This window comes from Mobula birostris, chromosome 3 (assembly GCF_030028105.1).
Source record: "Mobula birostris isolate sMobBir1 chromosome 3, sMobBir1.hap1, whole genome shotgun sequence".
Classification (NCBI taxonomy): Eukaryota; Metazoa; Chordata; class Chondrichthyes; order Myliobatiformes; family Myliobatidae; genus Mobula; species Mobula birostris.
The window spans coordinates 41414291-41440187 of record NC_092372.1 but is presented as its reverse complement, the minus strand read 5'-3'; the positions used below and the strand labels follow the sequence as shown (position 1 = coordinate 41440187).

Here is a 25897-nt window from a genome sequence, read left to right as displayed (position 1 = left end):
GTCATACACAATTTATGTAAAATTAGTAGAATTTGAAAAGGGAACATTCATGCCACTGATTTTGAAATATGCATTAGGTGCTTTCAGTTTTAGAAATATTGGTATTAAAATTTCAGCTGAAATGAGTCGTGAATACAATTGATTAAGGGAAATAAAACTACAAATGAAAGAGAAGTTGGTATTTTGTGCAGCATACCAATCATGTCCCCAGTTTTGTTCTGTTGTGCACATAAGATTGCAGTCTTCATTAAAGCACAATAGGGGTCCCTCTAGGCTTTGATCTTCCACATCATATGCAAAAGGACCTTTTTATGTCATGTGCAAATCTGAGGATTTAAGCTTGCAATATTCTGTCTATTTTTGTACAATGAATATAGGCAGAGCCTGTCTACCTTGATGCGTGTTCCATGATTTCTCCAGAATAATTTTCTAATTTTATACAAACCTCGTGATCAGTTGATAAAGAAACACTTTGATGGAGCCCTTTGACTAGTGTGACATAAGCATTTTTGATACAGTGGGTGGTCAAAATGCTTTTCAACAAGCAGCCTCATTTGGTATGCCTTTTCTCTGTTTTGCTTGCTTGCAGATGATAAAAATTGTATTAAACTATATTTCACAAGTATTACCCTGTGAAATTAGTGCATTCTTTGATCCATGTGTGAACAACTATTAGTCTCTGATTGCTATATCCAGATGGTGTTACTGGAAACAAACAGTTGTGTTGTAGGATTTCTCAATAGACTGTCTAGACTGGCCTCACAGGAGACAGATATAGGCTCCCATCAAATTAGTGTTTGTCAGATTTATGGTAATGGTTGGCAAAAGCCTTCCTGTCACTGACACAAAGATTTATGTTCCAGAGTTTTTCTAGATGATGTTCCATTAAATGTTCATTTTATTTAGTTGACTTTAATTATTTTTTAAAGTGTACTTGGAACTTGAACAATGGCATATTACCTTCGCTAAACCATACATTTTTTTTTAAAGCAATTCAAATCCCTAATGTGATAATGACTAGATCAGTTTAGTTATAACAATGTCCCTGTCTCCCATTTGTCCCCTTCTGGAAAGAAAAACATGTATGTGGATTACTATGGCTGAATTTTGCACTTTCATGTTGGTACACTGAAGTAATTTGAGCCTTTCCCCCTACTCAGTGGGAATCACCTTTTGACAGGCAGTTCGTCCATTCTCAGCAGAAATGTTTTTCCAAGTCTGCCCAGATCTTCTTTGATCCTTCAGTCTCAAATTTATTGTTGGAGCAACTGAGTTAGGCAAGGAGCTGATGGTTGCTCCTGGGGAGTATGAGTGATTATTAAATAACAAAGCAATCAGTCCCAAATACAGCACTTCTGGGATCGCTGTATATATGTTCCAACAAGAATGCTGATATTTAGGTAAATCATTTAAATATATTGTATCATTGTATTTGAAACAATGAAATAACCACTGGAAATCACTGAAGGGAGTTAAAATACAAAGCTGAGCTTCATATTGATTTAAGAAGCTGTTTTCAAGTTAATTCATAAAAAGAAATTTAATATTATTTGACAGTTATTCCCAGACAAGTACCATTAATCAGCACAGGCTTATTTAAAAGCTGCATAATTGTTGATGCAAGTTCTCTGAACCATTAGTAAACCTGGTAGTGTGCCTGCTCATTCACCCTGTTCATGGTGTTTCTGCACCTTCATTCATTTTGTCTGCCTTTTGCTCAATATTGCCTTTATACTGTGTATTTAGCGTACATCCATCGATGTCTGTTCCGAAAATTTCAACTGACAGAACATCTATAGTCTTTTGGGGAAGGTATTCCAGATTTCCTTCACTGTTGTATGGGAGTGTTATTCCTGATTACACTCTTAAATGATCATTGCCTTAATGTTTAAAGGCTGTGCCCCCCTTGTCTGTACTGTGCTGTGAGTTTTTCAGCATATACTCTAGCAAATGTTTTATTACATTCCCTGTGTTTATATCATGGAGGGAAAAAACCTGTAGATGCTGGAAATCAGAAAGAAAAATGGGGAAAATTTTGGGGGGAAAGTGTGTTAAGCAGCATTTATTGAAAGAGAAACATTCAACATTGTAGCAAAGGGTTTTAAACCTGAAATGTTGACCTTTTTTCCCCACAGTTGCTGCTTGACCTGAGTTTTATAGGTTTATTTTTTGTTTTTATTTCTGTTAACTTGTTCCCTAACTACTAAATATGATAATATATTTACATTTATATGACCTTTGAGCACTACCACTCCATGGATGCTAGATATGCTATGGTGTGAAACTTGAATGCTTGCAAAGTTTTTTTTTAAATTTGAGCAATATAACCTGATTTTTGCTAAAGACTAGCTGTCAGTTTTGAAATTTCCTTCTGGAGTAAACTTGAAGTGAATGCTACTAATATTTAGTATCTATTACCAGAAGAATCTTGCTCTTAAGCATAGACAGTAGAGAGTTGGGGGTTGGGCGAGAAATCCTAAAGTGTCAGCAGTGAGCTATTATTCCAACTTGTCAATTGTGCAGCTAAATGCAGCTGACCTCTCTGTTATGGCCATTTGGGAAATGGGAATTTGCCTTACAGAACTCACAAATCAATACCCAAAATTTAGAGTACTGAATAAAATTTGATTAAAATTTGCTCTCAGGGAATGGGGGGGCGTATTTTCAATTTGCATTTCTTGACAAATGGGCAGTATGGATTTCTAGTATTGCAGCATGTAATGCATTGGTTGCCTGTTGCTTGGTATCTAAGCATATCCATCAGTTATTCAAGCAACAGCAAATAAATTGCAACATACTCACTTACGAAGAAAGGCACTAATATGAATTTTATTTGCCACTATAATTTCTTCCTGCATTATTCCTGATACAAAATTAGCTTCCAATCAAACAGGTTTTTTTTCTATCACCTGTATTCTTGCATTTTAAATCTAACCATGCTAAAGGCTGTTTTCTTTCTCTGTCCTTTGGACTCTTTAGAGTTCTAGAGTTCGAGGTTTGCTGTTGACAGAAGTGGGATGCATTATCAGGCCACTGCATCTATTATTTGGTTGACCGAATTATGGGATATTGCACTTTTGCTTGCAAGTATCCATAAATTTATTTCCACATTCTTGGTGCTGAAACTTGCAGTCATAGTGTATTGCCCTCTACAGGGGATCTGTAGTTTGTCCTATTTTGAAACCAAGTGCATCACTTCAACCAGTCAAACTGCTGAAATATGCCGTGTCAGAAACTTCCATGCCAAGAAAAAATTCAAAGACAAGGCGGTAGTAAAGAGGGGAAGATAAAACTGAAAGAAATGAATGCTCCTTTCATTAATTTATTGAAGTTGGGAATGCTTGTAGAAATGGATTTTGTGTCAGAATGGAGATATACTGGTAACCCAAACCTTAAGTTTTATGTCACTTGAATGGATATTTCTCAAAAGTATTTGTTAGCTTTTCAAAGAAAAATAGCATAACTTGCTCCTTTTTCTATATTTCACGATTGAAAATTGTGGAGAAACTAGACAAAATGGAATAGTAATTTCCAGATTTCTGCCTGCATCTGTGAGCACTTGAAGCTGCTACTGAACTGCAAAAGAAAAGGATGAGTGAAAACAAAATTTCAGACTATTTAATGTTTCTTGAGATATTCTGCCAGTAGATGAAATTGAATTCCATTGAAGATTGAATGGCCGGACTTAGATGCCATTTAATTATATTGCTGATGAAACAGATGAGCTTTAAGTTATCCAGTGTTCTTGAATTGGCAACTATTAGAACAGTTTGGAATTATTAGAATATGCAACAGAGGATGGCATGTGCTGGTACTTTGAAGGATTTGTCCAGTTCCTGCTCTTTTTTTCATACCAGTGCATTTTCTCCTTTTAAAGTTTTATATTTGGAAGCTTCCACCATCTGTTCAGCAGCGAATTCCATACTGCCGCATTTTCATATATTTGTAACTTTCTCATATCACTTCTGTCTTTTGCCAGTCATTGTAAATCTATTTTATTTGGTTGCCAGTCCTGCTTCTCCTTATTTATTAAAACATTTCTGTTCCACACCTCCTGTAAAGTCTTCCCTTAACAACTCTGCTATAAACTGAGCAAAACTTGAACTGCTTGAATTTCTAAATATAATTAAAGGCTTTCAACCTGGTACCATTCCAGTAACTGCCTACTATGCTTCTAATATTTCTTGAACAGAACTGGAGACTATTAAGCTGTAGTAAATCTTGATTCGCACTTCTTGGCTAACTTTGCCCATCTACATACTCCTGGAGGCTTTTGCTGCGCTCCTTGGTGTTTACTACTTTAGAATACTTTTAACTCATGTTCTGCACATCTGCTCACATGAATAACATATTCCAAGAAATCAGGAGGAAAGAGTAGCTGTTTTGTGTATAAACCTTTTTAAAAAAAATTTGAAAGTTAACTTGTCAAGAATTAGAAAAATGCTGGTGTATTGTGCCAATTTGTTTTAAAACAGCATGCCATATAAACTGGGATCCACAATTAAGTTTGCTGCAGATGCACATTAAAAGATATCATCAGTTCATTTAAGGATTAGAGATCCTGGGTATAATCAGTACAACATTATAAGCAAAACAAATTGCTGGAACTATTTGGGCAAATTGGCTTTAGTTTCTACATGTTGTTTTCATTGATATGGTCTGGAGCGTGCTAATGACTACCCAGTAGGCCTGTAAGAAAATCAACTAGCTGCAGAGTGCCTGGCAGTGCATTTCAGCCCCCTCCCCATCTATGCACTGTAACTGGGAGATTTGAAAAGGTTTGGAGGTCAGCTGTGTGGATCTCTAACCTTTTGCTCTGCTGCTATTCCTCAATTGACCAATAACAGCAATCTTCAATTTAAAAACTTACGCTTGCTATGTGTGATTATGTTTTTCTAACACTTCATTCTGTGTTCTTCAAATAACATTTTTAAAAAAATGTTTATAATTCACAACATGGTCTGCTAAATGGATTACACATATGGACTATTTATTTTGGATGAGGCTTTTAATGTTTTAGTTGCCTTTCTTCCAAATGCTGGAAAAGGTGAAAAGCATATTTGGAAGTTTCCTGTAGCTATAGTTGCCAGAGTAAGAATTTATTAATCAAGTTCTGGAGGCACATTGCCAGTTACTGACAGGGTATATAAGGTCAAGTTTGCTCTTGGCCACGTCCTGGCCATTAGAAATAATAAAATAAAACTAGTTCTGAACATTTGTCCTCTAAAGCTTTAAAACACAGCCAACTGGAATTTATGAAAGTATATTAAAATTGCTCTACTGTTAGTTAAGCATAATGAATTAATTTTGTCCATTGTTTACAGAAAGCATATTTTGAAGATGTGGCTGAAGAGCTGTTGAGATGTAAAATCAAGGTGTAAACTGTATAATTTCTCTGCCAGATGTTTAAAAAAAAAAATCACAAGAATGAGTTATTTTTATTTACCATTAGCTAGGATGGGTGCAGTGCATTCATCTTTACCCTGAGACTCCACCTACCATGCCCAATCTGCAAATTTCAGTTGCACACCAGGTAATCTGAGGGTGTGAAGGAAAAAAATTGGAAGGCATGAATGTAGACCAGGGATGAGGTGTAGCTGGGATTTTTCAGCTGAAGGTTTTCATGTTTTGGTGCTCTCAGAAGTCCATTTTACATCATAAAGAAATGGGTTTTAATGTATGTGGCATAATAGGTTTATTTCTGTTATATCAATAACTTGAAAATTACGTAGACTCTCATGACTTCACTCTTTACCATGAACGACAAAAGAGGTTGCCACCTGGTCTATCAATTTGGTGGCAGCATTTTGCTCGAACAATCTGAAATGGATTCTATTTATCTGCACTCTTCCTTGGATTCTGCATTTTTATACTATGGCCCTTAATAGTTAATCCAGTGTTGGTTGAGAAGATGCAGTGGTCTTTGTTTTGCTTACTTGCCATTTTAAGCAACCTAGTGTTTCCTACAACATCTACACCTGCAACTACCATTTTAGAAATATTGTAGGCTGTATAAGTATTTGAAACCTTTAATATAGTAATTTAAGTGCTGACATTACATTCAAGTTTTCATTCTGCAGTATCTAAAATCTTTATATATTTAGAAAAATAACTGATTTATTGATTGGTAATAAAATAAATTGCAGTAGACTATTAAGAACTGCTTTGAACTATTTTGATGAAAGACTGCTGGTATCTTGTAAAAGGTCATTTGTATAGCTTATGCAGATTCTTCTCTCCTGCACTGACATATTTAGTCCTAATATTAAGACTTCACTGCATTATTCAATGATTCTGGATCAATACATTGGCTCACTAATTGTAAAGGATGTGGCACCTTTGTTTTCTGAAAGCTTTCTTATCAGTAAGTTATCAAAATTAATTAGTTCTCACTTAAATAATCGCTGGTAAATGTGCCAGACTTGATCACTTTAAAATGGGAATCTTCAACGTATGATCAAGTTTTGTTCATTCTTATTACGCTAGTAGAGCATGAAGTTTAAGAGGTATGTTGCCAGCTTGAAATATTAAGTATGTGATGTGCTGACTACTTCAAGCATTTTTTGTTTTGTGGTGAAACATATTGCACCAGCATATTTTCATGACAGTGCAGTAATTTAGACGTGGATTTGGTTTCTGAATATTTTTCCAGAATAAAGGTGGGTAACAGGCTTAGTTGTTGTTGCAGTGTTGGAAGTACAACAGCCAGTTTGTACACAGCAAATTTCTGCAAATGTGATGCTGCTGTTTGGAGTCGAGGAATAAATATTGACCAGTTCACCATAAAGATTTCAATTCCCTTCAGAAAATATACCATAGACCAAATCAATGAGGATACAGAGAATATATGTGTTTTACATTTCATGTGGAAAATTGACATCCTGATAGTGGAGTGCATTCTTTATATTGAACTGAAGTCTTAACACGGTTTTTGGGTAGACGGATTTTAGAATAGAGTTTTAACAATCATTTGTCTATTTTAGATTCATGAATTATCTCATTTTTTATATTTGTTTCAATCAAATTCACTTCTTGATGTTTTTCCATTTCATCCCCAAGTTAAATGTTTTGTCTATCTTTAGCATATAGGAGGCCAGGGGTTTATTTCAGTCCATCAAGCCTCATAGAACAATCCCAGTTCCCCACTAATGGCTGTAATCTGTAACCTATTTTTCACAATTCCATCAGATAGCTGGATTGCCATCAAATTCGTACCACTGACCTAAGCACTGGGGGAAATTTTAGAGGTGAAGATTGGTACTGCCTGAAATAGATACAGAAATTTAGGTAAAATAATCATCTTAATGGCATTAATTCGACCAATCAATGATAAGGACAATGGGGACCATTTAGTAAGCAGCTGTTTAACATGATCAATTAACAGTAAAAAGTTAACTTTAAAAAGATCCACCTTTCCAGAATCTGTCTCCCTATTTGCCCTGTTACTGTTGGGTGGTCTATATATTTTAAAAAAAACACCAAGTAGAGTTATTGACTCCTTCCTGTTCCTAACTTCCACACACAGACAGTCCATGACTTCTTCCTTTTTTGCAGCCGTGACACTATCTTTGAACAGCAGTGCTAAGCCCCCACTTCTTTTGCCTGCTTGCCTCCCTCCCTGCCTTTTCTAAAACATCTGGAGCCTGGCACTCTAAGTGGCCATTCCTGCCCTGAGCCATCCAGGTCTCTGTAATGGCCACAACATCATGGCTCCAAGTACTGATCCACACTCTAAGCTCATCCACTTTGCTCATGATGCTTCTTGTATTAAAATGGACACATATCAAACAATCAGTCTGAGCGCATCCCTTCTCTATCACCTGCCTATCCTCCCTCTCACACTGTCTCCAAGCTTTCTCTATTTGTGAACCGACCGCCTCTTCCTCCGTGTCTTCAGTCCGGTTCCCACCCCCAGCAATTCTACTTTAAACTCTCCCCAATAGCCTTAGCAAACCTCCCTGCCTGGATGTTGGTCCCCCTTGGATTCAGGTGCAACCTGTCCTTTTTGTACAGGTCATGCCTGCCCCAGAAGAGGTCCCAATGATCCAGAAATCTGAATCCCTGCCCCCTGCTCCAATCCCTCAGCCACACATTTATCCTCCACTTCACTCTACAGGATTCCTATACTCACTGTCACGTGGCACAGGCAGTAATCCTGAGATTACTACCTTTCGAGGTCCTGCTTTTCAACTTCCTTCCCAACTACCTGTAATCTGTTTTCAGGACCTCCTCCCTTTTCCTACCTATGTCGTTGGTACCAATATGTACCACAACCTCTGGCTGATCTCCTTCCCACTTCAGGATATCATGGACGCGATCAGAAATATCCCGGACCCTGGCACCTGGGAGACAAACTACCATCTGTGTTTCTTTCCTGTGTCCACATAATTGCCTGTCTGACCCCTTAACTATAGAGTCCTCTATTACTGCTGCCATCCTCTTCCTTTCCCTACCCTTCTGAGCCACAGGGCCAGACCCTGTGCCAGAGTCGCAGCAGCTGTTCTTCCCCTGGGTAGGCCATTCTCTGCCCCCCCCTCCCCCCAGCAGAACTCAAACAAAAGTACTTATTCTTGGGGGGACAGCCACAGGGGTACTCTCCAGTATCTGATTCTTTGCTTCCCTTTCCTGACTGTTACCCACTTATCTGTCTCCTGATGCCCCGGTGTGACTACTTGCCTATAGCTCCTCTCTGTCACCTCCTCACTTTCCCTGACCAGACGAAGGTCAACGAGCTGCAGCTCCAGTTCCCTAACCTAGTCCCTAAGAAGCTGCAGTTCGACGTACCTGGCACACATGTGGCCCTCCGGGAGGCTTGGAGTCTCCTGGACTTCCCACATCTGAAACTAGCACAGAACACCGGCCTGACAGACATACTTCCTGTTTCTATTCTTCACAGGTAATCTACCTTGCCTCCACCCATTATCGCCAAAGCCCTCCTACTCTGTCTCCCTCTACACTGTTGCCTGCTGTATAAAACTTTTTTTTAAACTCTTCCCACCAGTCTAACTCACTGACGTCCACGCGCCTGTTCAGTCGTTCCTCGATCAAAAAACTTGGTCCGTTTCTGACACTTCTCTCCCCTTTCTTGATCTCTTGTTTCTATCTCCAGATACAGTGTATCTACTGTTATCTTTTATAAGCCCACTGATTTTCACAGCTATCTGGACTATACCTCTTCTCACCCATGAAAATGCCATTCCCTTTTCTTATTTCCACCCTTCTCTGCCACAATTGCTCTCAGGGTAAGGTTTTTCATTTCCGATGTCCTCCTTCAAAGAGGGGTGCTGCCCTCAGCCCCATCTCTTTCATTTTGCGCACTTCTGCCCTCACCCCATCCTCTTGCCATCCCACCAGGGATAGGGTTCCTCTTGTCCTTACCCATCATCCCACAAACTTCCACGTCGGCACATAATTCTCTATAACTTCAGCCATCTCCAATGGGATCCCACCACCAAGCACATCCTTCCCTCCCCCCACCCCACTCCATTTTTCCCTGGGATCGCTCTGCATATGACTCCCTTGTCCACTCATTCCTCCCCACTGATCTCCTTCTGGCGCATAACCTTGCAAGCAGAACAAGTGCCACACCTGCCCCTATACCTCCCTCACTACCATTCAGGGCCCCAACAGTTCTTCCAGGTGAGGCAACACTTCATCTGCAAATCTGTTGGTTCATTTACTGTATCCCGTGCTCTCGATGTGGGCTCCTGTATATAAGAGAAACTTGACCTAGATTGTGGAACCATTTTGAGCATCTTCACTATGTTCATCACAAAAAGTGGGATTTTCCAGAGGCCACCTATTTCAATTCTACTTCCCCTTCCCATTCTGAAGTCCATGGCTGCCTGTACTGCTACGATGAGGCTACGCTCAGGTTGGAGGAGCAGTAGCTTATATTCTGTTTGGATAGACACCAACCTGATGGCATGAACATCGATTTCTTGAACATCTGGTAATTGCTGTCAACCCTTCTTTCCCCCTTTCTCCATTCCCCATTCTTATTTTCCTCTACTTACCTGCCCATTATCCCTCCAGTGTTTCTTTCCCATTTCCTTTCTTCCGTGGTCTTCTGTCCTCTCCTCTCAAATTCCCTTTCCTCTAGCCCTTCATCTCTTCCACAAATCAACTTCCAGCTCTTTACTTCACTCCATCCCCCTCCCCTGGATTCACCTGTCACCTGCCACATTGTACTACTTCCTCCCCTCACACCTCTACCCACCAGCTTCTTCTGACTTCTCCCCCTTTCCTTTTCACTCCTGATGAAGGGTCCCACCCAAAACATCAACTGTTTTATTCCCATCCATAAATACTGTCTGATCTGCTGAGTTCCTCCAGCACATTGTGTGTGTGTATTGCTCTAGATTTTCAGCATCTGCAGTACCTCTTGCGTCTGCATTCTACAGTTATGCCACTTGGGCACTTGGGTTGTTTTTTTTCTTTGTGATTTTGTTTCTCTGCCATTGTAACCATGTGTGCTGTGTGCTGTTGGTAATGTGTTTTGCACCTTGGCCCTAGAGGAACACTGTTTCATTTTGCTATATTCATTAGGACAATGAAGATGGATTGATGAAAACAGCATTTTTGACTGGTCAGATGCAGTTTTTGGCTAGGTTAGGGCAAATCAGTTGAGGTAGTGCTTTTGGGCTTTGAGAAGGGCTGCAGTTAGGTGCCACATGAAATTATTTAACAAAATTAAAGTGCTCGATATTGACAGCAATATTCGTTATTGAAGAATGATTAACAGCCTGAAGGTTCAGGGGAGTAGATTTAGGATGGAGGTGAGGAACTGCTTTTCCCAGAGAGCGGTGAATCTGTGGCATTCTCTGCCCCATGAAGCAGTGGATTCTACCTCAGTATATTTAAGACAAGGTTGGATAGATTTTTGCATAGTAGGGAAATTGAGGGTTATGGGGAAAAGGCAGGTAGGTGGAGATGAGACTGTGGCCAGATCAGCCATGATCTTATTGAATGGTGGAGCAGGCTCGACGGGCCAGATGGCCTATCCTGCTCCTGTTTCTTATGTTCTTGATCAGAAATGAGAGGAGTTGGTCATTTTTGGATAGGGAAACTGTGGCTAGTGAGGTACTACATGGATTAGTGATGGATGTCCAGCTGCTCAATTTGTATTGATGAAAGAGATAAAAGGTTCAAGTATAGAGAATGTTTAGGGATGTGCCCATGCATTTCATCACCTAGCTCTGTCATCAGTAAATTTGGAACTTTAACATAATGTGGAAAAATATGTGAACATCTATGTTAATAGAGAAGCTGAGTACTTTTTAAATAGAAAGTAGTTTGTGTTTCAGAGATGCATAATTATACTTGAAGACATCACTGAAGTTACTTTTAGGTTCAGCAAGCAGTTAGAAAGGCAAATTATATGTCCTTGTTTTGTAGGAAGTTTTGAGTACCAGTGTTGAAAAGTATTGTTCAACATTGGTACTCAAGAAATTGAGCCCTGGTGAGAGCTCAAAAACAATTGGTGTGTACAGGTATTGAGACCTAGGCCTCAATTCCACCTTGTGTAACTGGATCCTCAATTTCCTCACATGCAGTTTGCTGACAACACTACTGTTGTTAAACAAATTAAAACTGGTGATGAATCTGCATATAGGAGGGAGATTGCTTTTCTGGCATCATTCAGCTGGATTTTCAATCTCTCAATCAACAGCTGCAAAACCAATGAACTGATGATCGTCTATAGGAAGAGGAAACCAGAGGTCAATGAGCCAGTCCTCATCAGGTGATCAGAGTTGGACAGGGTCAGTAACTTCAAGTTCCTCAGTGTACTTATTTCAGAGGATCTGTCCTGCAACCATAATGTACTGTAAGTGCTGTTACAAAGAAAAAGCATGACAGCACCCTACTTAGAAGTTTGTGAAGATTCAGTATGTCACCTGAGGCTTTGACAAACTTCTCCTGACTGGTTGCGTCTTGTATGGATCACCAATGCCCATGACTGGAAAGTCTACAAAAGGTAGTGGGTGCAGTTTATCGTAAGAAAAGACCTCCCTCATCATTAAGCACATCTACAAGGAGCACTATCACAGGAAAGCAGCATCCATCATCAAGGACCCTCCCCCCCCATATGTCTTATGGATCATCTAGGCCATGCTCTTTTCTCGCTGCTGCCGTTGGGAAAGAGTTACTGGAGCCTTGGGTCCCACACTACCAAGTTCAGGAACAGTTACTGCCTTTCAGCCATCAAGCTCCTGAACCGGGGTGGATAACTTCACTCACCTCAACACTGAACTGATTCTGTGACAACCTATGAACTCATTTTCAGGGACTCTACAACTTGTGTTCACGATGCTAGTTATTACTTATTATTGCACAATTTGTCATTTTTTTTGCATGTTATTTGTCTCTGTAGCTTTTGATTCTGTTGTTTCTTTGTATCTATTGTGACTCTCCCATCTGTCACCATAAATGTGTACTTTGAACTTTTAACTTTTTCATATCGCCTTAAGGATATACTTGTCATGTGGCAACTCACTCTTTGGTCCACCAGGCCAATGCCAACCGTTATACGTCTAAACTAATCCCACGTTTTATTCTCCCCTAATTCTGGAAGAAACTGGTACACCAGTAGATGTGATCTAAACAAGGCTATATATAGCTGTACAGCTATTCCTCAATTTAGATATTTATTTTATGAATTCTTGACAGGAGTATGCATCCTCTATGTATAAAACTCTTGTGTTACAGCAGCAGTCATGTGAAACTTTGCCCATGGGACTACCATTTACTGAAATACCCTTTTTGCATTTTGCCCAGCCTTTTTAGTTCCACTTAACTAGGAGATTGCTAGGATTGATTTACAAAAGGAAATCAAGAAACATGTAGGAAAATTCAACTCCTTGACTTTTGGTTATTAAATACTAGCTAGATACAAAGTTCAATATGCCATCTAGTTTATTATTTCTTTCAATCATGAGTAATTAATTTGATGCTCCCAAGGCCAGATTCTGAAATGTACCATTGATAAATTATTTTTCTACCCCAGAATGTGAATCATTTATAAATGTGATGTGAAGTTGTGGCTGCAATCATATCCCGCTAGTCCCAACCTGCCTATTTGAGTGACTGCCAGTTACTCCTACTTTCTATCTCCTGTGAGTGGCTATTTTGCTAGCCAACTTAATAAACTGTCTTCAATCTCAACCTAGTCTATCAAGTCCATGGAAATTATTTAAGAAACAACCCGCATCCACTAATTTTGTCACTGACCTAACCTTTGCAAGACCTTGGAATTTACAATCGTTCAGCTCTGGAGGCCAGTCGCTGCAACAACTCCGAGCCAGCAATTTGAAGGACATGCATACTACTCCCTTGCACTTTGCTCAAACCCCAAAATATTGCTGTATTGTGACTCTGAGAAGGGAGGAAGACAAAAGTGAGGAAATTATAGGTCAGTTAGCCTAACCTCAGTGGTTGGGAGAGTGTTGGAGTCCATTATTAAGGATGAGGTTTCAGAGTACTTGGAGACTGGTGCTAAAATAAGTCGGTCAGCATGGTTTCAGTAAAAGGAAATCTTGTCTGACAAATCTTTTGGAATTCTTCGCAGAAGTAACAAGCAAGGTGGGCAAAGGAGAGGCAGGGATGTTATTTACTTGGATTTTTAGAAGGCATTTGATAAGGTGCGACACATGAGGCTGCTAAACAGCATAAAATACCATGGCATTCCAGGAAAGATACTGGCATTGATAGAGGTATGGCTGATAGGCAGGAGGCAGCGAGTGGCAATAAAGGGGGCCTTTTCTGATTGGCTGCCAGTGACTAGTGGTGTTCCTCAGGGGGTCAGTATTGAGACTGCTACTTTTCACATTGTTTGTCAATTATTTAGATAATGAAATTGATGTCTTTGTTGCAAAGTTTGCAGATGATACAAAGATAGGCAGAGGGGTTGGTAGTTCCAAGGAAGCAATGTGATTGCAAAAGGACTTAGATAAATTGGAGGAATGGGCAAAAAAGCGGCAGATGAAATAGAGTGTTGAAGATGTATAAGTGGAGAGAAAATTCAAGCATCAGAGGTGCAAAAGGACTTGGGAGTCCTTGTGCAGGACATCAAAAGGTTAATTCACAGGTTGAGTGTGGTAAAGAAGGCAAATGCAATGTTAGCATTTGTTTCAAGGAGAATAGAATATAAAAACAAAGAGGTAATGCTAAAGCTTTATAGGACACTAGTTAGGATACCGTTGGAGTATTGTCAACAGTTTTAGGCTCCTTATCTCAGAAAGCATGTATTGTCATTGGAGAGAGTTCAGAGGAGGCTCACGGGGATGATTTCAGGAATGAAGGGGTTAACATATGAGGAGCGTTTGGCAGCTTTGTGCCTGTACTCACTGGAATTAAAAAGAATGTGGGGGATCTCATTGAAACCCATCAAATGTTGAAAGGACTAGATAAATTGGATGTGGAGAGAATGTTTCCTCTGGTGGAGGCACCCAGAACTAGACGGCACAGCCTCAAAATTGAGGGGCAATCTCTTAGAACAGAGGTGAGGAGGAATTTTTTTAGCCAGCGAGTTGTGAATCTGTGGAGTGCTCTGCCACAGACAGCGGTTGAGGCCAAGTCCGATGGTATATTTAAAGCAGAAGTTGATAGAACCCTGATTGTTTGGGGCATTAATGGATGTGGTGAGAAGGCAGGTGAATGGGGTTGAATGGGATCCAGGATCAGCTGTGATGAAATGGCAGAGTGGACTCGGATGGGCTGAGTGGCCTAATTCTGCTCCCATGTCTTATTGTTTCTTTGATTCGGTTATGAAGACTGTATTTCAAACTGTATCTACCATCTATCAATATATCCCAAATCTCTTGCTGTAATATTATTGGTGATTTATTTGTCAATCACATGTTTACTCATTGACTATTCAGCCTCTGGAAATGATTTCACTGACTTAAATAGTCCAGTTTCAGGCTTGTCTATGTAATTGCAATTTTATAGCTTCAAATTTATCATTGAATGTGGTGCTGAGAATTATACAGTATGTTGAGACTTGAAGTGAAATTTATTTCTTAAGTGCCCATTCCATTCACTTATACTCCATATTATTGTTTGTTTTAGTTTGGAAGGAGATAGGCCAGTTAAATGCACCGGAAGTTTACATGCATTTGGTATGTCATCAGACACTTTGATAAACGTCAGTAGATGCACATTAGAGAGTTTCCTAACTGGTTGCATCATGGACTTTTATGGAAACACCAGTTCCCAGGAACAAGAAAAAGCTACAGAAAGTGGTGGATACAACATAGTCCGTCACAGCCAAAGCTCTTCCCTAACCACATTTACATGGAGTGCTGGCACAAGTGTAAATGTAACTTTGCTGGATCAAATAACGACAGCACAAAAAGATCGTTACTTATCTTTTCACCTGTTTATTTTTTCGAGCTCAGCCGGCGAGTGAACTTGGATCCGACATCAGGGAGAGAACCTTTCTCATCTCCCCGGCGGTCCTACAAGTTCACTGCCTGATGTCAGAATTGTCAGAAGTTATAAGGCCACCGATACAAAAGAACAATCAGTTTGATAACTATTTGGGTCAAGTCAATGGACTATTGATACAGAGAACAATCAATTTGTCAGACACTCCAGCCACCTTAATGAAAGAAAGGAATGTCCTACCTGGTTTGCTGGAGCCACAACTTACTGACAAAGATGAGAACTGCTGTCAAATTTGTGCTTTAATTAAGAACTGAATGTTCTGTCTAATTTCCATCAGGTACTGCTTTTTGTCAAAATCAAAAGGTGTGGGAAGCCCAGAGACATCTTATGTGGATCTGGGTGAACTTTAACCCTTATCTTGCTCCAAAGAAAGCAGCTGTGAGACATTATTCAAACACACCGCAGTCACAGACATAGTCGGTACTGAATCCATTGTTTACAGGAATCCGAGAATCCCCCAATCCCTTAAACTTTATCACAAGAAAGTAGCATTCATCATCAAAGACCTCCACTATCCAAGGCCATGTCATCTTCTCACTACTACCATGAAGCAGGAGCTACGGAATCTGGTCCCTCACCACCAGGTTCAGGAACAGTTATTGCCCTACAACCATCAGGGTCCTGTGCTGGCATGGATAATTTAATTCAGCACTACTTGAACTGATTCTATGACCTAAGGACTCATTACAACTTGTGTTTTCAGTATTATTTTTATTTGCAGTTGCCTTCTTTTGCACTTTGGTTGTCAATCTTAGTCTGTTCTTGTGTAGTTTTTCATTAAATTCTATTGTTTATTTTTTTTGCCTGCTGGGAAATGAATCTGAAGGTAGTATGTGGTAACATATATATCCTTTAGAAGTACATAATATACTCAGATAATTTACTTCGAATAGAACTTCAAACATCATGTTCACAAAGCAGGTGATGTCAGATTAACTGTCTCATTCAAAATATCTACTTTATTTTAATCAACTTCAATGCTTGATCTAAGATTTCTACCATTTTATCCAAGGGAAAATGGAAATGTAACTTGGGACTTACTAAATGTACAGTTTAAAATACTAAGGTATCTGATTCATTGAATGCATACACAATGAGGTGACTTGTCTTTTTTTGGCAAGACATTTAAACTCATACCAGAACTCTTGGCTTATTTAAACCAAGGAATCTGCATTTGGGAAGTGTGAAGGGCCAACCACAGGTAAATATAATTGGGATTTAGTTGGGATTACAAATCAGCCAAACTAGTCAGACTTTTGGTAGGTTAAACGTGTTGGGGACCTAAGCAACTGCAAGGATTGCAATTATGAATACTATGCATTAAATAAGGAAGATTTCCTAAGTTTTGGTAGCTAAAAAGGATGAACAAATTCATGGTATGACTGAGCTCGTACCAATGGAATGTTTGCTGTATTCCAAGTTTTATGTTACTTGCACTAACTATTGTAGTTTAATAGGACATCTCCTTCAGTTATTTACCCGTTTCCAAATGATTTTGTATTGTACACTAGTATTATAAAATGTTGAAAAGAGTAACTTTTATCTTTTTCCACATGACTATGCAAAATTTGATTTGATCTAGAAAGGGACTAATAAATCTAAGTTATCCATTTCAAGATGCTCTTGAAATTTATATGTCAAAATTGATGATGCATAAAGGTCCTGTTTTCTCAAATCAAATTTTGTTCTTTATGTCCTGTAGAAAACATAGTGAACACTCTATTGATGATGTGAAAGTGACAGTTAAATCGATGTCCGTGGGTAAGACAAACCCACTTATAGACATTTGGGCTACTCTTCCAGGGAACAGGAGAACAGTTTTAGTCCAATAAAATATTTTTTAATTGGCTTTGTTATATAACTCCATGGGGAGGAGAGAGAGAGAATTTCTCTTGTGGGCTGGTTTGTAGTATTCAAGAATGGATATTGGTGCTGAATCAATTGAAGTATTAAAAAAAACTCACTTGCATAACTATAGGATGTTTCACAGTACTTAGTGGCCTAATAGTTTATAAAGTATAGTTGCTGTAATTATGTAGTTTTAGTAACATTGGTGTGGGTAAATGGGACAATTCCTCTTCTCTTCAAAATATTGCCAGGTGCTTTCTTTTGGCTGCCTTGGGGCTCAGATTGATGTCGCATCTGCCAGAAATTTATGTAGACTATTCTTTGGAGGCTGAAAATTTAAAAAAAAATACCACTGCGGAAGCTGGCAGTCTGAAATTAAAGATAGTATAGAAGGCAACATCAGTGGAAAGAGAATCTATCAATATTGCATGTCTGTGATCCTTCATCAGAACTAGGAAAGAGGCTGGAAATCTGGATTAGAAACAGATCCCTAACATGTTACTCAATAAATCCTCTAGGTTGCTGTACTTTCTCAGTTCTTATTCTCCCCCCCCCCCCCCCCCCCATTAATTGTAATACCAATGGTAGTCATGTTTTCAGGTTACTCAGCCCCAAAGCCCCAAACTCTGGAATCATTCCTTAGATTTTGACCACATCTCCTCTTCTGTCTTTTAAGATGTTTTCTCATACATCTTTATCACATATTCAGCTTCCTGCACTTTGGTGGCTTGGTGCCAAATTGAGTTAATTCTTCTGAAACAGATAATTTTACAATACAGGAAGGTTTTGTTTAGTGCAAATCAATATTGAGACAGTAAACAAATGAGGCCAGTTAAGTCAGAATGGAGATAGTCACCTAAAGAGTCGAATAGCAAAAGTCAGTTGATTAAGCTGGAGAATTAAAGCAAAATTAGACTACAATGCAGTATTTATATATGGTAAATACAGATAAATCCTTCAAAACATCAGTGTAACTTTTTACTTACTGAGTCAAGAGAACAGAAGGAAATTGGGAAAACAGGAGATGGTTTTGTTTGGAGTACAGGAATCAATAAAAACGGATGATGTAAATCTAAGTATCATAAAGGGAAACGGATATGTTGAATTCATAGGATGATTAAAAAATGATGGAATTATTTTCTCTCCAGATCGTAAGTTTTTCATGATTGCTAAATTTAATCTGTTGGAATCCAGCTTTTCAAAACAATATATTTTTAAAGATGTTCTCCTTTTCCAAAGTGTTTTCGAACCTTGTGCTGCAAAGGGCCGCCTTCACCACGAACAGAATATGATGTCGTTTGCGTTGGTCTTACCGGATCTGGCAAGTCAAGTTTGCTTACACAGCTCTGTAGTGAAAGTACAGACAGTATTATACCCACAACAGGTAAGAAACTCACTAATTGTTCTATTATGTATAAAATACATAGCTGTAGAAATGTGTAAACTGAAGTCTGATGAGCAAAAATAAATTTTAATTGTATGAGAGCAGTGCCTATAGTGTCATTTTTAAATACTGGCGGCAAATGACTAAGGAGGTGATTCCTTCACCAAATCATCTGTACCTCAAATAGCTTCCTTCAAGAGTGCAGTATTAATACAGATCAGTAATTTTTTTTGATAGCTGATGCAGTGCATGACTTTTATCTTTCTGTACTGCTTTTTACCATGTCTCCCTTTTGCCCTTTCCTTCAGTTGTCCAGCATTGGACTATTGGGGCGTCATAAAGAGCACTTCTTCCTATTTCCCAATGAGTTTTATATTTATCTTCTGATACAGGATTTGATTTACGATCCCTCCTATCAAAAAAATTCTGATCTTTTGTGGACATATAGTTTGGATTGTTTTCAACTTCTGAGATGTTCTTATTGGGAAAAGGTCCAGCATTCTTAACTATAGCTTCACACAAGATGGCTCAGCTACTTTCAGAATCAGAATCAGACTCAGAATCCTTTATTATCGCCAAGTATGTGGACACATACAGGGAATTTGATGCCAGTTTCCCTGAGCTCTCGCTGTACAGAATCAAAAAGCAAACAAAACAATAGTGCAAATAATTGTGAACTATATACAATGAGGTATACCTGTGTATGTACAGGAGCACTTGGTTTAGAATAGACTAAAATTCAAGTGTTCAGATGGCATACGGAAATAAACTGTACCTATTTGTCCTGGCATACAGTGATCTAAAGCGCCTACCAGAAGGAAGGAGTTGGAACAGGTGATGTCCAGGGTGTGATGTTTGCTTAGTTGTTGAGTCAAAGATGTTATTCATTTTCATTAACTTTATAAGTATTCACTTTCAATCATGCAAAAAAAATGACATCTTGGTGAGTGCAGGCTAAAATAATCAGAATAGTCAAGATCCCCAGACAGAGTTCCATTGTCTTCAGAAATGAAAAAACAAAACTGGAGATATTGGAGACCTGAATGAAAACAATGCAGATGCTGCCTGACCTGCTGCGTTCACCAGCAACTTTGATGTGTGTTGCTTGAATTTCCAGCATCTGCAGAATTCCTCGTGTTTGCGTCTGGAAATGCTCAGCAGCTTGGGCAGCATCTGTGGAAAGAAAAACATTTTAGTATTTCACCTTGAAGGAAGGTCTTTCAGAAGTTGGAAAGTAAGAAAACGAATTACTTTTAAGTCAGAGAAAATATAGGGGAGGGAAAGATAGCAGAAAGGAGATATTATTATTTTAGTTTTGTTATACCATAATTCTAGGTTAATTGTGTAATTAACTGTGTAATTAGGGAAAGAAAAGTGGCCTTATTGGCTGGACATATTTTTTTTTACCACTCTGACCTGCATTTTATAGATGTGCACTTCTCATTTGTTTTTATCCCTCCTAGCTACCCTCATTACTATTATGAAACGCGTAGCTTCACCAGCAGCTTTTCAGCAAGCTAATCCTGACCCCCATCCTATTAGAGATTCACTGTTCCCAAAATGTTATAATTTTATTTCAGATTTTTGGGTTCAACTGAATTCCTCCTGTTATCTGTTAACATTACTTTCATAATGTTTCCATTGTAGCAGTGAAAAGGAAAGGCGATAATAGTCCTGGTACAAGGTTTTGACTTGAAACATTGCCTCTACAGATCAGGTGTCAAAAACCAAATGATCTACTACTTTTCCTTTGAGGTAAATTCTTTCTGAATCTGCTAATCCTGTAGGTGATGTATAAGACAAATTTAGTGTTTCAAAAGATGGAAAATCTTGCTCTTGAATGTAGTTTTAAATTTCTCCCTTCTGGCCTCAAACCTATGACCTCCATCTTCAGACTCATTTGGGGTGGGGGGGGGGGAGAGACCATTTTACCCTATTTATATCTCAAGATTTTATTAAAATACCACATCAGCCTCCCCATGTTCCAGTAAGAATAAACCCAGTCAATCCATCTCAGTTCGTCTCCATATTACTTAAGCTTCCATTCCAACCAGAGTTGAGGTGAATCTCTCCCACACTCTTCCTAATTATGCCACAATCTTCCTGTAGTGTAGCAACCAGAACCATACCTAGTAGTACGCCAAGTATGGCCTGACTGATATTTTGATTATCTGCAACATACGTCATAGCCCTTAAACTAAATTGAATCACAGCATTGTAATTTTTTTTTTTACTTTGAGTTCAACCTATTGTATTAGTACCGGTTGATAAATAGCTCCCCAATCTAATCCCATCTTCCACCATGTCTCTGGCCCACCGAGGACATCTCTTCAGAAAGAATTAAGTGTTCTGAGAGTTGCTGTGTTATGAAAGTTCCTTTATTCCTATTCCAGGAATAAATTCTTGACCCCTAACATTTGTATGAGAAAGTCTTTTCACATCTCTTGATTCTTCTGTTCATTATTTTAAATCTATGTATCTTAGTTTTTGAACCAAGAAATTATTATTTCTTACTTATTCTATCCATTAAGTCTATATATCTCAATTGTGTCCTCTTCTATTTTGTTCCAAAGGAAACAACATTATGTAATCCAATCATTGCTCATAGCTTCAAATTTTCAGTCTGGGCAACATCTTTGTCAATCTGTTTTGTAAATTTTGCCATTTAGTTTATATTATCACTGCCAAAATGACAAAAGTAAAACAGAAACCATACCCTAAATGTAAACATTCACAGACACATTTTCTGCAGTTGCAGATGAGATCTGATGAATCTGTGGCCATGCTGCTGAAGTGCTATAACCCAGTATCTGGGCATTGATAGTGTGTGCATTCTTTGGATAGTAAATGACAACATTATGACCTGTTAAATTATCTTGATATAGAGAAATAATTTCATCTGGTAGGGAAGTCAAACTGCATGGAAATAAAACCAACAAATAATAGTTATACCACTCAATGATATAATTTTGTATCATTTAGCATGTAGGACAAGTTTGCAAATCATTGATAAAGGCATGTGAATGCTGAAACAATTGACCATTGTTTCAGTCCTCGTTGGCGTACTATAGGAGGTGTGATTCCACTGGATAGGATGCAGAGGAAGTTGATCATGATTGAACATTTTCAGTTATGGGGAGAATCTGGAGAGGATGGATTTGTTTTCCTTGCCCTTGCAATGGAGGAGACAGAGAAGGAATCTGAGGTATGTAGATTCAATAGGCACAGATAAGGGAGGTAGTATTAATATCTTCCCGTAGTAGAGCTCTGCAAAGGGATTTTTAGAATTTGGAGCACACTGAGGATATGGTGGAGATGGGTCTCTCACACTTAAGTATGTAAACTAGTATTTGAATCACCTAAGACATAGCACCAGAGGCCAAGTGCTAGAATATATAATTCATTTTGTGGGTACTTAATGTATGGACATAGCAAGACAAAAAAATCAGTGTCTGTACTTTCTGATTCTATGACCTTTTTAGGCTTAATATCCATATGTAATGCTATTATTTATTCATTTAAAATATTGCAATGTTTTTGTCTTTGAACTCTGAGCCATTGTGGTCTTGTTTGTTTTCAATTTGTAAAGAGGAATAAAATAGTCACACTTCTTATATTTATTGCTAGTCAATGTACCTTTATTGCGATGTCCTAAGACTGTGAAAGATATTATATAAATGTAAGCTTGTTCTTTGAGCTTCAATTTCTTCCTGGGATTATGGCTGACTACTTAATCTGTTTTATAGAAATGGGGCAATTATTTAGGAATGTTTCAGTTTTGGAGATTGTGCACTGTGGAAGATGTTTGGAGATATAAGTCTGAAGTATATGTTCAACTGATTGCAGCATGTGCTGACTGAGCGTTAATATTTCTCCATGCCATGTAGTGCCAGCCGAATTGGATCGAAACTGAAATGCATGCACGTTAACATATCGTATCTAGAGGAGTCACATTATTATTTGCTTGCAGCACATAGCATACCCCCTTGAGGATGTTAACAGTGAAGAAATGTCAGCTGGAGTCCAGAATGTGAAAGCACATGATGGCTTAAACTGTTGTATTGGAAAGCTCAACGTGTAAGGGGGCCCAGCAAAGAGGGAGTATTTGCATTTCAGACTATCCATTAGTTTGAGAGTCTGTTTTCTTGTCAAATAGCCAATGTCCTGTAAAATTAGACTGAAATTGATTTGAGACTAAATTAAGTATTTTGTGTTTTCGTTGAACTTTTCTTTCCTCGTGGTTTCCTCTTCGGGATCTGCAAGCCGTTTTTTTTTTGAGGTGTTGAATTTCGTACCTCATAGGAAGTTAAGGCTAAACAAACCACTGATACTCAGTATAAAGAGTAGAATGGTTTACTTTCCCACCACAAATTTGTAGCAAGCAATATTATTCTCATCTTTGAAGCTAATGTCATGTTTTATTGTCTGCTTTTTGGTCATAATAAGTTGCAATATTTGTTTTCTTTCCTGTTCCCCACCTGGACTTTAGGTTTTAGAATTAAAGCTGTCCCATTCCAGAATGCAATCCTCAATGTGAAAGAACTAGGAGGTATGTGTAGTTTCTAAAATAATTAATATACTTAAAGCTGTATTGTAGTATATGTATCTGAGATTTTCATCTTGAAAAGTCACCTTAAGAATAGATATTTGTCTCCATTTTAATTGTTTTTAAGAAAAAGTCCTTATTAAATAACAGTTTGGAAAGTGGGAGTGTAATCATTGTGATACTGAAGTCATAATGTATTAGAACTACGCATTGAATGCTTATGATAGAAGAGGAGTATTTGTTAACTTGATTTGTATTACAGAATTTTTTACTCATTAATAGAACTGGTGCCCATGAAGCCACCAGATTGACTTAAGACTCATGTGGCTCACTAACATTCGCCAAAGAAGAAAATTATTGCCCATTTGGGCCTGAAGATCATTCTAGATCCTCATTTAACATATGGTCTGATGAAAGGTCATCAACCTGGCCTTCAGTTGTCTCTCCACAAATACTGCCTGACCTGCTGAGCATTTCAAGCATTCTTTTTGTTTATTAGATACAAAGGGGATAGACAGCTAGTGCAAAGTACCTCTGTGGCCGTTCTCCTCAACAACAGCAGCCAGGATGTGGGATACAAATTGCAATGGGAGATAGAAAAAGCATGTAAAAAGAAAAGTATGATGATAGTCATGGGGATTGCAATATGTTGGTATATTGGAAAAAATCAGGTTGGTGGTAGATCACAAGAGATGGAATTTGTAGAATACCTGTTAGATGGCTTTTTAGAGCAGTTTGTGGTTGAACCCACTGGGGGAAAGGTAATTTTAGATTATGTGCTGTGTAATAAACCAGATTTGATTAGGAAGCTCAAGATAAAGAAACTATTCGGAGACAGTGATCATAATAGGATAGAATTCCACGCTGCAATTTGAGAGAGAAGGAGAAGCTAAAGTCAAAATGTATCAGTATTACAGTGGAGTAAAGGGAATTACAGAGGCATGGCGAGTGAAGACTAAAGCTGTCAGGGATATCCTGTGATGAACAGAGGAACTAGCCGGTGTAGTTGCAATAAATCGGTTTGCTCTATGTGAGAAATATATTTACCCTCATTTCCTCTAGTTGCAGAGTGCTTCACAAAATCATTTAACGACAGATTTATTTTATGATAAATTCATTTTATAATAATGAACCATGCTACATAGTACAGGACCTCATAGATGGATTAAAGGAGACAAGCTGTAAGGAAACATTAGACAAACTTGGCCAGTTTTCCCTTGAGCACTGGAGGCTAAGGGAAGATCTAATAACTTTTTTAAGTGAAAAGTAGAGATAGGATTGAAAATCAGAATCTTTTCTCAGGGTAGAAATTTCAAACACCAGAGGACAGGGTTTTAAGGTTGCCAGGAGGGGTTTTACTTTTATTCTGAGTGGTAAGTTCCTGGAATAGGTTATCAAGTTTAGCAGTGGAATCAGGTAGTCTGGTGAAATTTAAAAGGCTTTTAGATAGGCACAGAAATATGATGGGAATTGAGGGATATCGATGATACACAGGAGGAATACATTTATAATGAATTGGTATCGAAATTGGCACATGTGTGGAATGGTCTGTCCAGTGCTGTACTGTCCTGTTCCATGAAGATTCATGTTAATGAGATAGCAGGCTCTGCTTAACCCATGATTCGGGTTGTTTTGAAGACTAATACAAAAATAAAGTTCCAGTAGGAGATGGTAAAATGAGTTTTTGCCGTATTCACTACTTAATCAGAATCAGGTTTAATATCGTTGCCATATGTCTTGAAGTTTGTGTTGTAGCAGCAATTCATAGTAATTTAATTACAAGTTAAAATAAAAGTATTTATAAAAAGAATAAGTAAGTTGTGCAAAAAAAAAAGCAAAAAATATCATGAGTTCATGGGTTCATTGTCCATTCAGAAATACGATGGCGGAGGGGAAGAAGCTGCTTCTGAAACGTTGAATGTATGACTTCACCTTCTGTACCTCCTCTTTGGTAGCAGTGAGAAGAGGGTGTGTCCTGGAGGATGGGGGTCCTTTATGATAGATGCTGCCTTCTTGAGGCCTTGCTTTTAAAAGGTGTCTTCAGTGCTGGGGGGGGGCGGTTAGTGCCCATTTATGGAGCTTGCTGATGTACAACTTTCTGCACCTTTTTCCAATCCTGTGCAATGGCCCCTCCATACCAGACGGTTAGAATGTTTTTCACGGTACGACTGTAGAAGTTACCAATTCTTCTCAAACTCTCAATGAAATATAGCTGCTGTCTTGCCGCCGTTGTATTTATATCAATATGTTGGGCTCAGGATAGATCTTTAGAAGTGGTGACGCGCAGGAACTTGAAACTGCCTACTCTTCCCACTGCTGATCCCTCGATGAGTGTCCCTTCGACATCTCCTTCCTGAAGTTTGCAATCAACTCCTTGGTCTTACTGATGTTGAGTGCAAAGTTATTGTGAAACCACTCAACCAACCGATCTATTTTGCTCCTGTGTGCTGCCTTGTCATCATCTGAAATTCTGGCAACTATAGTTGTATCACCAGCCACACAGTTGTGGGTGTAGCGAGAGTAGAGCATTGGATGAAGCACACATCCTTGAGATGTGCTGGTGTTGACTGTCATTGAGGAGATGTTATTTCAGATCCACACTGACTGTAGTCTTCCAATGAGAAAGTTAAGGATCCAGTTGCAGAGGGAGATTAGAGGCCCATGTTTTGGGG

The 25897-nt window shown here is 38.6% G+C and overlaps 1 protein-coding gene across 8 annotated transcripts in view; it reads left to right on the top strand.

Moving 5' to 3' along the window:
- Positions 1–25897, top strand: part of LOC140194989 (ADP-ribosylation factor-like protein 15) — a 280579-nt gene that overhangs the window by 106667 nt on the left and 148015 nt on the right. For 7 of the 8 annotated variants that reach the window (XR_011885334.1, XR_011885335.1, XR_011885337.1 and 4 more), the window contains exons 2-3: positions 18535–18679; positions 23169–23228. Coding sequence is in view for 4 of the 8 variants with exons in the window: in XM_072252506.1 (XP_072108607.1) it covers positions 18535–18679; positions 23169–23228 (205 nt within the window). In the remaining 4 variants the exon portion in view is untranslated. The remainder of the gene's footprint in view (positions 1–18534; positions 18680–23168; positions 23229–25897) is intronic. The other variant, XM_072252507.1, reaches the window with a different exon arrangement.